At 30.0% G+C, this 15,084-nt stretch overlaps 1 protein-coding gene across 2 annotated transcripts in view; it reads right to left on the reverse strand.

The window, feature by feature from the left end:
- The window catches only part of LOC136989866 (uncharacterized), a 94,587-nt gene that overhangs the window by 29,041 nt on the left and 50,462 nt on the right, over nt 1-15,084 (reverse strand). For both annotated transcript variants that reach the window (XM_067288150.1, XM_067288151.1), the window contains exons 12-14: nt 9,477-13,682; nt 5,706-5,842; nt 5,511-5,606 (exon numbers count right to left, since the gene is read on the reverse strand). In XM_067288150.1, coding sequence (XP_067144251.1) covers nt 5,511-5,606; nt 5,706-5,842; nt 9,477-13,682 — 4,439 coding nt within the window. The remainder of the gene's footprint in view (nt 1-5,510; nt 5,607-5,705; nt 5,843-9,476; nt 13,683-15,084) is intronic.

The raw sequence follows: 15,084 nt of genomic DNA on the forward strand, positions 1-15,084 counted from the left end.
CTTAATCAATCCAGCAAAATTTAATAAAATAATAACGTATTCAATCGCTTTTAACGATCTACCTCAGTTACAAAAAAAATACAACATTAACTATAGAACATAAAATGTGTTTGGAATAAATATAGAAAGAATAGTGCTTAATTACGTCCCATTTTTTTTAAACAAGATACATAGATGTACTGCCAGGTCTGATAATTTTCGTATTGTATACCGACGTAATCCCACTGTTTTCAAACTTTTAAGAAACGATAAAAAGAAAGAGGATCGAAATTCAACAACGGGTATATATTCGGTGCCTTTACACAACCATCGTTTCAATTTCAAGCTTGTTTATGTGGGTGCAACGATGCGCAGTTTAAAACAAAGGCTCAAGAGCACAAATATACAATCAGTAAGAACCTTGACAACACTGTGCTGGCATCATACGCAAGACAGAAGGATGTTAACGTCCAATGGGATCGAGCGGCAATTATAAAAACGACGACGAATAGGCAAACGGTCAAACATCTTGAGAGATTGGAAATCTGCAAGGCGCACATCACAACTGGTTGTATAAACCATAGAGATGCGAACTTATCGTCTACCATGTGGATATCCTTTTACATTAATTAATGTTATTAACGGACAATGCTGGTTTCATTGGATCTTATATACAGGGTGTTTTTTTTTAACTGACGGTACTCAGAGACATCTGTAGAGCAATCTAACAGCCGGACTGTCGCCAAATTTGGGAGAGTGACTAAGGACAACATGGGAAAGAGATTCCGTGAAGAAAAAAGTAGTACCCAAATTTTCCGGTAGGGGTGGATTTGGCGCTGTTGTAGCAAAACAGCTAAGAATCTGCATAAAATCCAGCTGCAATTAACAAACACACGAATGAATAATCAGACAGAGGTTTCAGTGTAATAACGAAAGTTTAATTAATCAGCAAATAACCTTCTCCCTTCTTCAATGTGATCACCGTCCTGCTGGACAACTCATTGCATCCTGAACACCGTGTTCTCTATGGCCGAGCGTAACATGTTTGCAGGAATGTTCGTCACAGTTCGAGAAATGTTGTCCTTCAAAGTCATCAAGTTTGGGACACTACCAAGATAGACCTTGGACTTTAAGTAACCCCACAGGAAAAAGTAACATGGGGTTAGATCCGGGGAGCGAGGCGGCCATGCAAGTGGAAAAAAGCGACTGATGACCCTTTCTTCAGTGAAGTGCTGGTAGCTTTTTCGCTACAACAGCGCCAAATTCTCCTCTACCAGCGAATTTAGGTACTACTTTTTTCTTCGCGGAATCTCTTTTCCATATCGTCCTTAGTCACTCTCCCAAATTTGGCGACAGTCCGGCTGCTAGATTGCTCTACAGATGTTTTTGAGTACCGTCAGTTAAAAACAACACCCTGTATATATTTTTTCCGCTATTTATTTTGTTTATTTATCTATATTTTGTCCGTTTGTGTGTTTTCCGTTAATTTTCATATTTATTCCGAACACATTTTATGTTCTATATTTAATGTTCTATTTTTTTTTTTTTGTAACCGAGGAAGATCGTTAAAAACGATTGAAAACGTTATTATTTTATTAAATTTTGCTGGATTGATAAAGGTGTAGTTTATTTAACTTATTCTACTTCCAGTACATAGTTTTACATACCTATAAATAACTACAGACTAATATGTAGAGCCTATATATATGAATACTGGTAAGACTGATAGCCACTTAGCCACTGATTATCCGTCCTTACATTATTATAATATATTAATATAAATTAATCAGTAGAATTACCTTTGCTATTATTTAACTTAAAGATTACATTATAATTATAATCTAACTAAGCATTTAAAGTTAATTATCTCTATCTCAAATGTTTAACCGAACCAAAGTTAATTTTACTACCTAAATGTGTAAGAAGTTTTACTGATTTATAGTGACCAGTCTAAATAATAAAAGCTTTTAAAGTATTTTTTAAAAATATTTTATTTTATTAAAAAAACATAAATTGCAGGATAGATAGCTAGATAACACTTTATTGCACCAAAAATACATCCACGCTGGATCCGCACTGGATCCAGCTGGAATGATTTCAATCCAGCAAAAATCAAGCTGGATTCAAAACACTGCTGGATTGTAATCCCTACCTCCAACCTTCAAAGTAAAATGTAAACAATCACAATAAATTCACTTTTTAAATCGTTTTTTTAGCTCTAATTAACAAATTTAATGCACTTAGACATTAAATTAGGTAATTTGACAATATTTAAGCGAATAAATATATTTTTAAAACTATCTAGAAATAAATATTTCCGAGAAACTCTACACCTACCTATAGTAAGTCTATGGAAGATGTTTGTGCTGTTAATTGGCTTTAAAATTTTTGTTTCTATGCCTATTATGCTCTAATTGGTAATTTATATTGTGACTGAATCAATTTCAACAAATGAGAGTTTTTTTAGAACCATCTGGTCAGGATTTTCCCGCAAAGAACCAATCCACGTGATTAAAGTCAGAATGTAAACAAATGTTAAAAAATAGCTATATTCTTTATTTTAGAGTTGTAATTCTACAAGTTTTTATGTTATTTGACTTTACTTAGACAAGAAGATTTCTTATCAAAAGTGTCTAGCTGAAAAATTTACCGGAAACTCATTACTTCCGGATATTGTGTAATTGCAGGAAAAAATTAAATAATCGCTTATTTTAGTGTATTATTGTGTAAAGCATTGAAAAATATATATAAAATGTGTCAAATATTCACTATTTCAAGCAGAAATATATGATGATAAACTTTAACGTGTGTTACTTTACGATAACAATCATAACAATCGACTCCTCTCCCGGCTAAGTAATTTGAGACATAGTGTAAATAATGGCAATAACTTCTCCCCCGCTGTAGCTAGAGAGCTGTGGTTTGTTTTGTTTAAAAGAAGACAGATGTGTCTACCTAATAGATGCACAAAGTTCAGCAATTCTCTGTAAATTAATTTTATTTTTCTTTTGTTCGTAAACTTCAAATTTTAATATTATTTTAAATTTGTATTAAACTATAAATTAAACAATCATAAACTGTAATATGTTTTTAATCAAACACAAAAAACAGATTTAACATAGCGCGATTTTGAAGCAAAATATCGTGATTTAAAAAATTATCCAAAAAATGCAAAAAATGCGCTGCATGATGAATTCCACTCAAAAATGTTCTGTAGATTGCCAGAATGGAGTAGGTTAAGTTGGACTACTGATCAAAATATCAAGTGCACTGCCATCTCTTTAATTAGTGTAGCCAAGTTGGTGGATTTTCACTAAACTAAATGGGAAATTGAAGCTACTGTGGAAAATTTAATGGGCAGTACAGTACTTTTAGTGGTAAATTTCAAGAGACCGATTTTAATATTTATATAGTAATGTGTTACAGGATATTTAACTTTTTAAAGCAGCCTAACAATCTTTAATATCATGCTTAAGCTTGCGTGTTCAAACCTGGGCTTGATATCATTCCACATTTACCAGAAAAGTGTCAAAATTTAGTGGACACTAAAGTTTGAACTAGTGGTAGTATAAACCTTGTCTACAACTTGGAACAGTGCCAGTAATACCTGAACATTTACTGGTGTCAGATTATAGAATGTGTCAAAATAATAAATGGTTGGATTAATCTTCTGAATTATTAAATTTCCTTACAATTGCACCATTTCATTGTCAATGTACAAAAAATAGCAAATAAATGATGGCAAAGTTTTTTGTCAATAAAAAATTATCTCTGTGGATTTACAAGTTTAGACTAAAACCTTGCACAAGGATAAACCTTGCTTTTGCTAAATACAAGTGCACAAAAGTATTAGTATATATCATCAAAAAAAATAGGCAGAGGAAAATGTACGAGGCTTCTCTTCATGGCCTTGTGCACTCATTACAAGACAAAAAATGTGTATATTAATTTTGAGATGCTCTATGATTTTGTAATTTAAACTGTGATGTTAACTTTTATAGGAACTGAGACAGGATTCTGGTGACATTCCCATACAAACTGTCACAATTTTTAAATGCAAGCACTGTCATTCGACAGGCTGGCCACAGAGTTTTCTGAGTTTTGTTCACATTTGTAACACCTAAATATGAGTCAGTTTTGCTTAGAAAGTTCTCCTGGGAATCATCCCCCCTTCAACAGATCACATGTCACATTACTGTATACAAATAAACCAAACCAAAAAAAAAACATCCTCATTTAATAGTGTTTAGCAGTGAAAAAAATAATTAATACTAACATGCAATTCTGTTTAATTGTGATTATTAGTTAATTATTGATTGCTTTAATAAACACATTTCTCTTAATTACAAAAAAAAAATAGTATACTTTTGCTAACTTTTGAAACCTAACCCTATGTTTGTACTAGTCCTTTGTTTTGTATATCACAGATTCTCGTAACACAGTACTTCTTTGGAATATAACTATCATGTTATCTATATTTTAATTAATGTTTACTGCTATTTGAGTCAATAATGAATGTGGTCATCATGTCATCAGACAAGAAATAATATAACTAAGTTATCACAATTATTGTGAACAGCATAACAGTTAATGTCAAGCATAATTATTTTCTAAATGAGTTTAACTTTGCTAGTGTAAATATAGTATTATATGCAGTCCTGTTTATAAATAATGTATATATTTCTATTCTAATTACTGTATTAACAAGGTATGGTAAAATCAAATTAATAATATATCATGTGTCAACTATAGTAAAACATATAAAAACAAAAATTAACATAATTACAATCAAACCATGGTTTTCAAACACCACTTTTTGAACAATTCAGTTCATGAACAGCATTTTGAACTCATAATTACACCAGTTGCCAAACAAGCTACTTGGCAAGAGCCAGCCGCAGATTAGACAGATATAGATGGTAAACTGCTTACACTTTTTATGTTAAAGAGAGTTGACGGTCTGACCAATAAATGACAGGACTATCAATTCAGAATATAATGGTGCCAAGATTGACTTGCATCATTAGACATCACCACACAAATCATTAATGATGTTGCTATTTATATTAACTTTCAATGCACATGCAGGAAAGATACTGCTTCCATTTTTCAGTATGCACTGCAGTTGAATTTAAATCAAATTAATTAGTTGACATTTACTTAATATAAATGGCATCTAAAAATTCGAGTTTAATTAAAAGGTGCTTAAGTCAAATTAAACGACAAAAATTTATTATATATAACAGTATTATATTATATATAATATTACATTGCAATTGTAGGCAATTTTATGCATAAAATACAGCTAAACAGGTTTAAAAAGAAAAAAAGAAAGGCTTTATTTTGGGGATCAGGGATGGATTAATCCACTTTATATTGTTCCTTATGGTAAATTTGTTTCTGTTTTGAACAAATTGGTTTAGAACAACTTTTAAGAATGGATTATGTTTGAAAACCAAAGTTTGACTATATATTTAAAATAAATTATTTAAATTAAAAGTAATAGAAAAAAGTAAATATTCAATTTTAACTGTTTTGCCTAGGAGATCTCCAGCTGAAATGCTTAAGTGTTTTCCTTGACTAGAAAGACCTTCTGACTGATGCACTAATTTTTTTAACCTAGATGGCTGAAAAACAAATTTATTAAAACTTTTTATATCTATGAAAAACCAATTTCAAATTATTTGAGATAAACATTAAACAAGAAAAATGCAACCATTACTTACAGTTCTCACATGGATTTCAGAATCAGACATATTAGGATCTTCTTTGCAGGTTCTGAACACACCAATATTGTTATCACCAAGTGAATCTAACTTATCATTTACTGAATAAGACGATGATAATTTCTGCATTGATGAACCTATTTAATAGTTTAAATTATGTATATATTTTTAATTTATTATTTTAAAGATATATTTTTTATATTATATAATCAATAGAAAAAAAATTATGCTTTTTATTAATTACAAAATTCTAAGAGAAGTTATAATGTACAATTGCTTATTAATAATGATAAAGTAACTACAACATTTAAGATATTAAGAAATGTTCATGCTCATGTCTACGTACTGCATTTCTTCAATTCTAAGCTGCTCTGTGACTTTTAATTGAATTTTTAGGATTTTTTTTAATGGAAAGAACTTTTTATAAAAAGTAATAAAATTTATTTATTTTTATTAAGTTAATGTTAAATTAAGATAATGTTTGTCACAACCATGCTACTCTTCTTCAAATACAATAACTTTTCGTTTCAATGAGGCATCAAATTATTCTGAAGGTATTTTAAAGATTGAAAAGGAGTTTAATTTAAACATTTGCTACTGCAAAACTCATTCAAACAAATGTGGTCATTGAACAATATAGCCAAAAATTTATGCATAATGTACCATGCAGTCTACTCACAATGACTGTTATTTTGGATGTGCAAATTAGGGTTTCTCATTTCCTGGTTTTTGCTTGTCTCAGGATTTCAGGATAAAAGTGAAATGTTTCCCGGGATCCCGGGACAGAATTAATTATTTTTAAGATATACAAAATATCTTGAAATCAAATGATATAATTATTTTTCATTTTTTAAAGTAATTTAATACGTTCTGCAACCTCCAAAATCATATTAATAATACTGCGTAAGACATATATTAAAAATTACCTTTGAATGACGCAGAAATTTTCACAAATAAAAAAAATTTATTAAAGTTTACTGGATAACGCATATAACAACAACAACAAAAAATGCTTTGAATTGAGTTGAAAATTTTAAAACAATGAACTTAGGTCAAACTTCTAACTTGAAAGATAATTTTCGTTTTTTAAATAAAACATAATACAAAATATTATTGTAAATTTTTATAATAAGATTTTAAAAAGCAAATAAGGTCAATATTCCCATCACTCAATCTGATTCTTATTTTAGTAATGAAAAGTCCTGCTACTGAGAATGTTCTTTCTGATTCAATTGATGTGAGTGGAATCATGTTTAATGCATTTAAGGGAAGACAAATGTTACATGTTTTTTCATCTGCAGTCTAGAGGATTTCTGGTTCGTTTTCAAGATTCTAGTACTTCTTTTGCTCTCTAGTATTCTTGATTTGTCTGCCTCAGCTGCTTTAATAGCGGCATCGAGCTTATAGCCTGATAATTCGGCAGTTTGTTTGTCTTTAATAATCAGGTTTATGAAGAAAAACTTCATACTTGCAGACTTCATACTCGTTTATATCTTTGCCCAATTTGCACAACCTGGCATTGCGCAGGTTGTGCAAATTTGGCAAGGATGGTAGTGATGATAAAGTCGAATGTATCTGAGATAGACCAACATCCAATAGATTCTTGGGATTTCAACCCTTCTAGATTCATTCCTGGGTCCCCCATTCCAAGAGCAGCAGGCTTATGCCTTAATCACTTGGACATCTGCTCATCACAGGATAATTTTCAATACCATAACCATATTTAATTCTTTATAGTGAAAAAAATGCTTTGTTTTGTATCAAGTGATTTATAGCAGAAATATAAAGATAATAATAATATCAACAATTATATAATAAAGAGAGAGTTTCCAAGATAATCACAGAGGATTATAACTCTCATTAGAGCAATATGCAACTATTAATTCATATAAATAATTGTAGATATTTCTTTGTTGTAAAACAAAACAAAGAAACCATATGCTACTTCTTTGTAAGCAAATTTTGGAAGAATATTCCACAATTATTACTAATGCATATGATTACCATGTGATATCCAAAAGAAGGGTATGCCCTCCTTTTGGATGAATGTATGAAGAACAAATCCTCCATTTTGACTCCAAAAACTGCTCACCCTCTATTTAGTCACATTTGTAATATCCTTCTTTTTAGAACAAGTTTGCATATTTTTCATAATTTTTCATCTAGTAAGCCTACTTAATACTTGACTACTAATGTAGAATTTGCAATCAATGTCTTCTAATTATCCAAATTTCTTTTTATAGCTTGCATCATTGCATACTTTTATAAAGTACAGTTAGCTGATTTCAACTTATACATTAATAATAATTGTGGAATATTCTTTAAAAACTTGTCCACAAAAAGAAACATGATAAGAAAACCATGATTCCAGTCAGTAGTGTATAGAAGGGAAGAGGTGAAGAGGCTACAAATAAATTTGTCATGTGGCCCATCCTCATGGACGACACAAATTATTTATTTGTTTAATACAGATAAATTTTGATGTGTACAATTTTCCTTTCTTAGCTTCTACATTTAATTTTTGATATTTATTTCATTCTTTTTTAATAATCCTGTGATAATTAGTTTTTTCCATTTATTGACTATCATTTAATACCCTGGTTTCCAACAGATTATAGCAATTAAGAAGTTTCATCCTTGGCTTGAACTCTAGTTGGAGATAATATGGATTTGCTAATTGTTATTGCTAAATCCCAAAGTTGCCAGTTCCAAGTCTGGATGAAAAGAATAGAGGCTGGTTTATAGTACAAGCAACAGCAGTGTAGAGTTTAGGTTGCCAACTGTCACTGGAATTGACAAGAACATCATCTGGTTTGTTTAAGCGCTCAATACCAGAATGCAAATAAAACTTACGACTCACGAACCAATTATCCGGTATGAATAACGTTTAAGTGATGAATGTTTTCATAATTTTTTTTTTTCGAATGTCAACAGCTAGCCTAGTTGAAATAAGAATTGACCTGAAGAAGTGCCCAGAAGGGGTAATGAAAATGTTTGTCACTTAAACATTACTCACACTGGATAATTAGTCATGGGTCATAAGTTTTATCATCTGGTTTATAGACAAATTCTATAAAGTAGCTAAGCAGCTTTTTAGGGTTTGACATCTAGAAAGCAGCTTGGTACAGCGGGTCACTGGCATCAATCATCAAAGTTGAACATTGTTCAATTTTAGAAAAGTGTCACACTAGACCAGAAGTGTGTGTCTGTAATTTGACATCTAGTGCTGAGAATAGCAAATGTAGTGGAACTCCAAGAATGCCACTGTTGCAGTACTGTGCTGCCAGTGGAGTGTAAACCGGCCCTAGAAGTTGGCAGTGTAAAAAGCACTTACAGCCATCAACCCTTTATTGATGCCAAAATAGCATAATAAACACTACTTAGAACATAGAAGTAACCCCAAAGGAACAAGTGGGATTAATAGAGCTGTAGAAGAAGTTATTAAAATGTCTGTATTTTAAATCATTGACTAACTATTAGCAATTTTTGTAATTACTATTTACAGAGATGCAATTGTTCACATCTGCACTAATGAATTATTTCATTTAAATTCACCATTTGTTTTTTTATAAAGAAATTGTAAATATGCACAATGAAGATACTGGAAGTAACAAACTTTTTAAATGTTTATTTAAAACCAACTCCATTAAAGTATCTAGAATCATAAAATATAATTCCATAATTTGAAAATTAGTACAATTTTTTATATTTCTAATGATGGGTTTAGTAAATGCTTATGTCCTATTTCAAATAATAAATATAATTAATTACCTTCATTTTCTAGATGTACAGATGTTGAAGAATCCGAAGAACTATTAAAAAAATCTTGTTCTCTTATATCTTGTCTTTCAGTTCTCATTACACTATTTTGATTTTTTATCTGATGCCTTTGTAAGACTTCATGATGGCTATATTTACAAAGTAGATTTTTTCCTAATGTCTTGTTAAGTTGAGAGTTTGACTCTCTACTCAACAGTGGTCCTATATTATTTCCTCCACCATCATAATTGGATCGCTGGCCTTCTGCTAAAAAAGAATCTAATGCTATTTGATCATATAATTCAAATGATTCATCTTTCGATGACTGCGTTTTCAACTGAGGAGCATTTCTTTCTTTTGAAAATCTCCCTAGAAAGTGACGCTTACTGGCATTTCTAAGAACATTCTGATCCAAATATTCAATATCTGAATCATGATCTTCATATTTAGGAGATAAAGTCGATTTTGGTAATGTTTCATTTGTGTAGTCTCTTGTCAGAGAAGAAAATATTTCTTTATTTCTAGAGGAGGTAAAGTTTATTTGATCTGTATCAAAAATGGTGTGTTTAGCTGGTGAAACTTGAGGACTAGCTATTATATCTCTATCTTTAATAATATCTTCAAATGAATCATCAGTTTCAGTTATTAATTTATGTTGAGCAAATCCAATGTTTTCATAAAATGGTTCTTCAATTTTTTTATTTGAAAAATGATACGGAAGCCAATCATTCTGATTCCTAACCTTACTATCTCCGTCTAATAATTCTTCTAGTGATCTAGAGAGTCTTTTGACCGTGGCTCCCCATACAGGATCTAAATTTTCATAATGATGCTCATAACTTTTATTGAAATCAGGCGTAGCAGATCTCTGTTTCAGACACTGTAGCGTTGATGACGTACTTCTCGTTTTCTCTAAAGTGTGACCTGCTTCATATTTATTCCTTTCTGCATCACGAAATTTGGATGATTCTGGAATTAAAAGATGTTCTAATGAATTTCGTACCTCTTGACTTACATGAGATATTTCCGAAGGAAAAACACGCTGATTTAAATTCTGTTGACAGTTTGATATATCTGTAGAAGAAAAATTATTTGGTGAAATAATTTGATTATTTTCAGATATTTTATTTACTTTCCTTCCTATATCACCTTTATTTGAATTAGAAGGACTTATATCTCTAACATTATTTAACATATTTTGATTACTTCTTGGTGAATAACACTTATCTAATAAAGGTGACTTTAGTAACTTTATATCATCTGTATCAGGTAATAAATCTGAATAATAGTAAGGAGCAGCATTTGGAAGCCTGCTTGACTGTCTGTTTGATTTTTTATTTGTAACTGTATCGTCTCGATCATCAGCTGGAACAACATCAGGAGTCAGAGATGCACAAGGACTTGTACTATTTGTTGCGCAATCAATTTTATTTTCACAAATTAATTGATTTGGATCACTGAAACTAATTATTTCTAATGAATGAGGCAGAGAACCAGAACTCTTTAATAAATATCTTTCTGAATTTTGTGAACTGTGTTCTGATTTAACTTCATTTGGAAAAAAATTTACATTAGACACATCAAGTGATGATTTTTCTGAATTATTTACAATTGATTCTGACATATGTTTGTGAATAATAGGAAGAGAAGATTTATTTCTTAATTTTTTATTTTCAAAAAAGTCAGTAACTTGTTTTTCATTGTTTGATTTATTTGTTAAATATTCCTTTTCCATCGGTATCATGTTGTGAAGAAAGTCTGAGAATCGATTTTCATCATTACACGTCTGATGACTTAAAGAATGAATCAAATCTGATTCACATGGATCAGGTTCTGCAATTTTAGTTGTCTTTGGCAATAAATCTGTACTAATATCTTTAGTAGTAGATTCATTGTCAGATAAATCTTGAATTTTCATATTTTTAGATAACAAAAATAAAGTTTGTGCATTATGATCATCATCTGTAGACATGTGGTCATCAACAGATGATTGTTCACCTAATAAAATAGCCGTTTGATAGGGTGGCAAACTGAGATTTTTTGGTGTATCAAAATCTCTACTTGCTTCATCATCTGCATCAGAAGCATCTGAATCTTTCATCTGAAGCAAATCTGGAATTGAATCATTTAACTGTGATGGAATATCGCATTCTAAAAATTCTTCCATACATAAAGGTTTCTCAGGTGGATGCAGTCTATTAGGAGAAAAGTTCAGCATTTCAGGGAATTCTGGCTTTTTATTTGGAATATTAGTTATCTCATAAATATCATTTGAGCTGTGATTTTTCATGGAATAAAGAGATTTCTGACTAGTTTCATTAAATGATAAGGAAGTTAAAGAAGGTTTGTTAGATGTGGATTTAATCGGCAAATTTTCTGTATTTTCTAAATATTTTGGCTTTTCGTAAATGTTTTCTGAAGAAGAATTTCCCGAACTTTGCAAATCATATGGAAAGTGAGAATGTTTTGATTTTTCATATACATCATGTAAGAAACTGGGTGGAGGTGATATTGGTTCATTATACAATGGTTCATCATCTACTGATGGTTTATCAGTTTGATCTTTTAGACAACTAGTGATACCTGAAGAAATTTTAGACTTATCTTCATCCATGGCAACATACTCGGGTTCCTCTGAATTCTTTTTGCCACTCATAGGCAAATATGCCTCTTCTTCAGCTTTAGAAATTTTTAAACTACTGATTTCACCCGTTTCTTTATCCTCTACTAAACTTAATCTTAAAGCACCTTTTGTTATAATGATTTCATCAATTCCATTTTCCTCTTTGCCTGATTTCTTCTCCCTGCCAGTATCTGCTGTTCTCCGTAAATCAGCTAATACTGAAGAAAGTGGTGATAAAATAAGAGGAGCAGATTTATTTGTCATGATTTCTTCATTAGATTCATCATTTTTACTATCATCAAGCAAAACAGCTTCAGAATCACTAAAAAACTGCCGTGGATATATGGAACTATTATAAGTTATATTTTCTTTATTTAATAATATTTCGCTTGCATTTTCACTAAATAAATGAGAATCTACATTTAAATTTTTACAGGAAATTTCTTTTTTTTGCTTTTCATTACTTCCTACATTCTTTTTAATCTCTCCATTACTCTGATTAGGAGAGGTTTGTTCAAAATGTTTTATTCTATTCTGAACAATATTCGGTGGAGGTGCTTCCTTTTGCTTTTGTAAAAATGTTCTCATCTCTTCAAAACTACAATTTTTCATTATATGAGAAGGTATTTCTAAATTTTCTGATTTATTCTTTTCTTGTAATTTTGTAATATGTGTCTTCTCGGCTAAACTTTCATTCTTTATTGCATTATTGTCAATCAAAAGACTGCTAGGAGGACTAAAATTTAGGCTTTGACAATTACTATCTGATTTATTATGCATCAATTCATTACCAGAATTATCTAATTTATGAATTCTTGGAAAGCTATTAATACGTAATTGCATTTTCTTCTGTCTAGCATCTTTCATTCTTGCACTACCTGGATATGGTGGTAGTGGCAAGCCAACATCTTTATCTAGTTCCCAATTTGTGCATGAAGGTTTACCCACATTTTTCCAATAATGGGTATCATAAGTCTCTATACCTTTTTTAACATCAGCTGGCTTTTGCTGTAATTGAATATCAGGTTTTAATTGATTATTTTCATTATTGATCTCTTGGGATATATCTGAAGCTTTTTGTTTTTCATTACTTTTGGAAATATATTTTTCCTTTACTTTAGTACCTTGAGATAATGAATAAAATAATTGTGATGCTTTATAATAATCTTCCTTTTTTATTTGAAAATATTCTTTTTTATCATCATCTTCAGTACTTTTAGATAACAGTGGCAAGTCTGGTTCGTCCGAATGATTTTTATAGTCACTATACTGTCTAGAATAAGTATTTACATCTTGAATTTGCACTGGATATCCTTCACTTTTCAGACTCTCTTCTGACACTGCAAGATTTCTCAAATCTTCTTCAGCAGGAATTGATCTGATCTTACTTGATCTACCAAAAACTTCACATTTAATATTAGTATTGTTAATACTATCATCTAATGTTCTTATATTGACATAGTCAGGTGATGGCGATTCATTTATTTTTGACATTGATCCAGTTTTTGTCGCCGAACACTTCTCAATACTGCTTCTTCTCGTTTTGTTGCTCTGTGACGGACGTCTTGTTCTTTTTCGATCCTTTATGTTATATTCTTTAATACAGAAGAAAACTATATAATAATCTATAGTTGACAGAAATATTATTAACAAAATTTACATTTTAAAAGCAAAAATATCATGCCAATAATAGGAGAAGTAATCTGTTAGTTTTAATTAGTCCATGCATCAACTCATGTTCTGCAACTTTGGCTACTAGTTTTGTATTAAAATTTTAAGCAGATTGTCTTCATCATTTAGAGCTGATATCTATTAACTTTTAAAGCATGAAATGTTATTAATTCAAAATAAGTTAAAAAATAAGAAAAATGAAAAGCTAAATAGGACATAAACATGTATTTAAACCCATCACCATTGTTTAAAATATATTATTAATTTTTATAAAATTGAAAATATATTAAAAGATTTTCATCATGCTAATAGTTATTTGCCAATAGAATAGCTCAAGATTCTTTAAATTGATTTCTTGATGAAATATGTAACATAGTTAAAAGCTAGAAAATTAAATTTATGTAGTAATTATATAAGTTAATAAAGAAAAATGTCTTTAACAAATAACATGCATATAAGAGATAGAAATTATAAAACAATTGATTTAAATTTATATAATTAATTAATTTTAATCTACATTATTTTTTAGAATAACTAATAATTGAATTTAAAAGATTAAAATTAAAATTTATTGGAATTAATTTAAATTTTATATCAAATCAATTTATGCAATAGTTTTATTATATCGAGTTCTGTTAAATTAATCTGATTGTCATATATTAATTTTGAACTATTTATATTTTGATTAATTATCAGATTATAATAATTTGATACTAAAAGATCTAGCAAAATTCCAGTTATTGTAAAATTATTTACTGAAAAAACTGGATTAAAATAATTTCAATCATATTGTTATCATAGTAGCAAGTTTTGGTACTGATTTTTATTTTATTTTACAAACATGTCTTTTGCATGTGACTTTATCAGATTTGGGTGCATTTGGACTAATAAGTATCACACTAGACCCATGGTCCACGGAACACGGGTGCTCTGTGAAGCCACTTCAAGTGTTCCGCGAAAAAATCAAATATACAATTAAAGATTGCTGCAAAAGAAATATTAATACAATATAAAATAATTTTTGTATGGGAATGTAATCAGCAAATGCCAATGTTCTCATCTACTAGACTGAGTACACTTGATTTCAAAAAGTTTGCCACCCTGCTTTAAAGCTGATGTATTGTAAGTGTTCCACGAAAAAAAAAAAAAAAAAAAAATGTCAACGTTTAGTGTTCCCCGACTTCAAAAAGATTGAGAACCACTGCACTAGACAACATTGAGTAGGGTTACTTTAATTATGATTTAATAACTTTAGTAAATACACTGTGTTTTTTATATTTTTCATTGAGTTTTGGACTAAATGAAACCTTAATGAGAACTTACAAA

Source organism: Centruroides vittatus, unplaced genomic scaffold (genome assembly GCF_030686945.1).
Source record: "Centruroides vittatus isolate TY-2023 unplaced genomic scaffold, ASM3068694v2 scaffold_769, whole genome shotgun sequence".
In the NCBI taxonomy this organism is placed as follows: Eukaryota; Metazoa; Arthropoda; class Arachnida; order Scorpiones; family Buthidae; genus Centruroides; species Centruroides vittatus.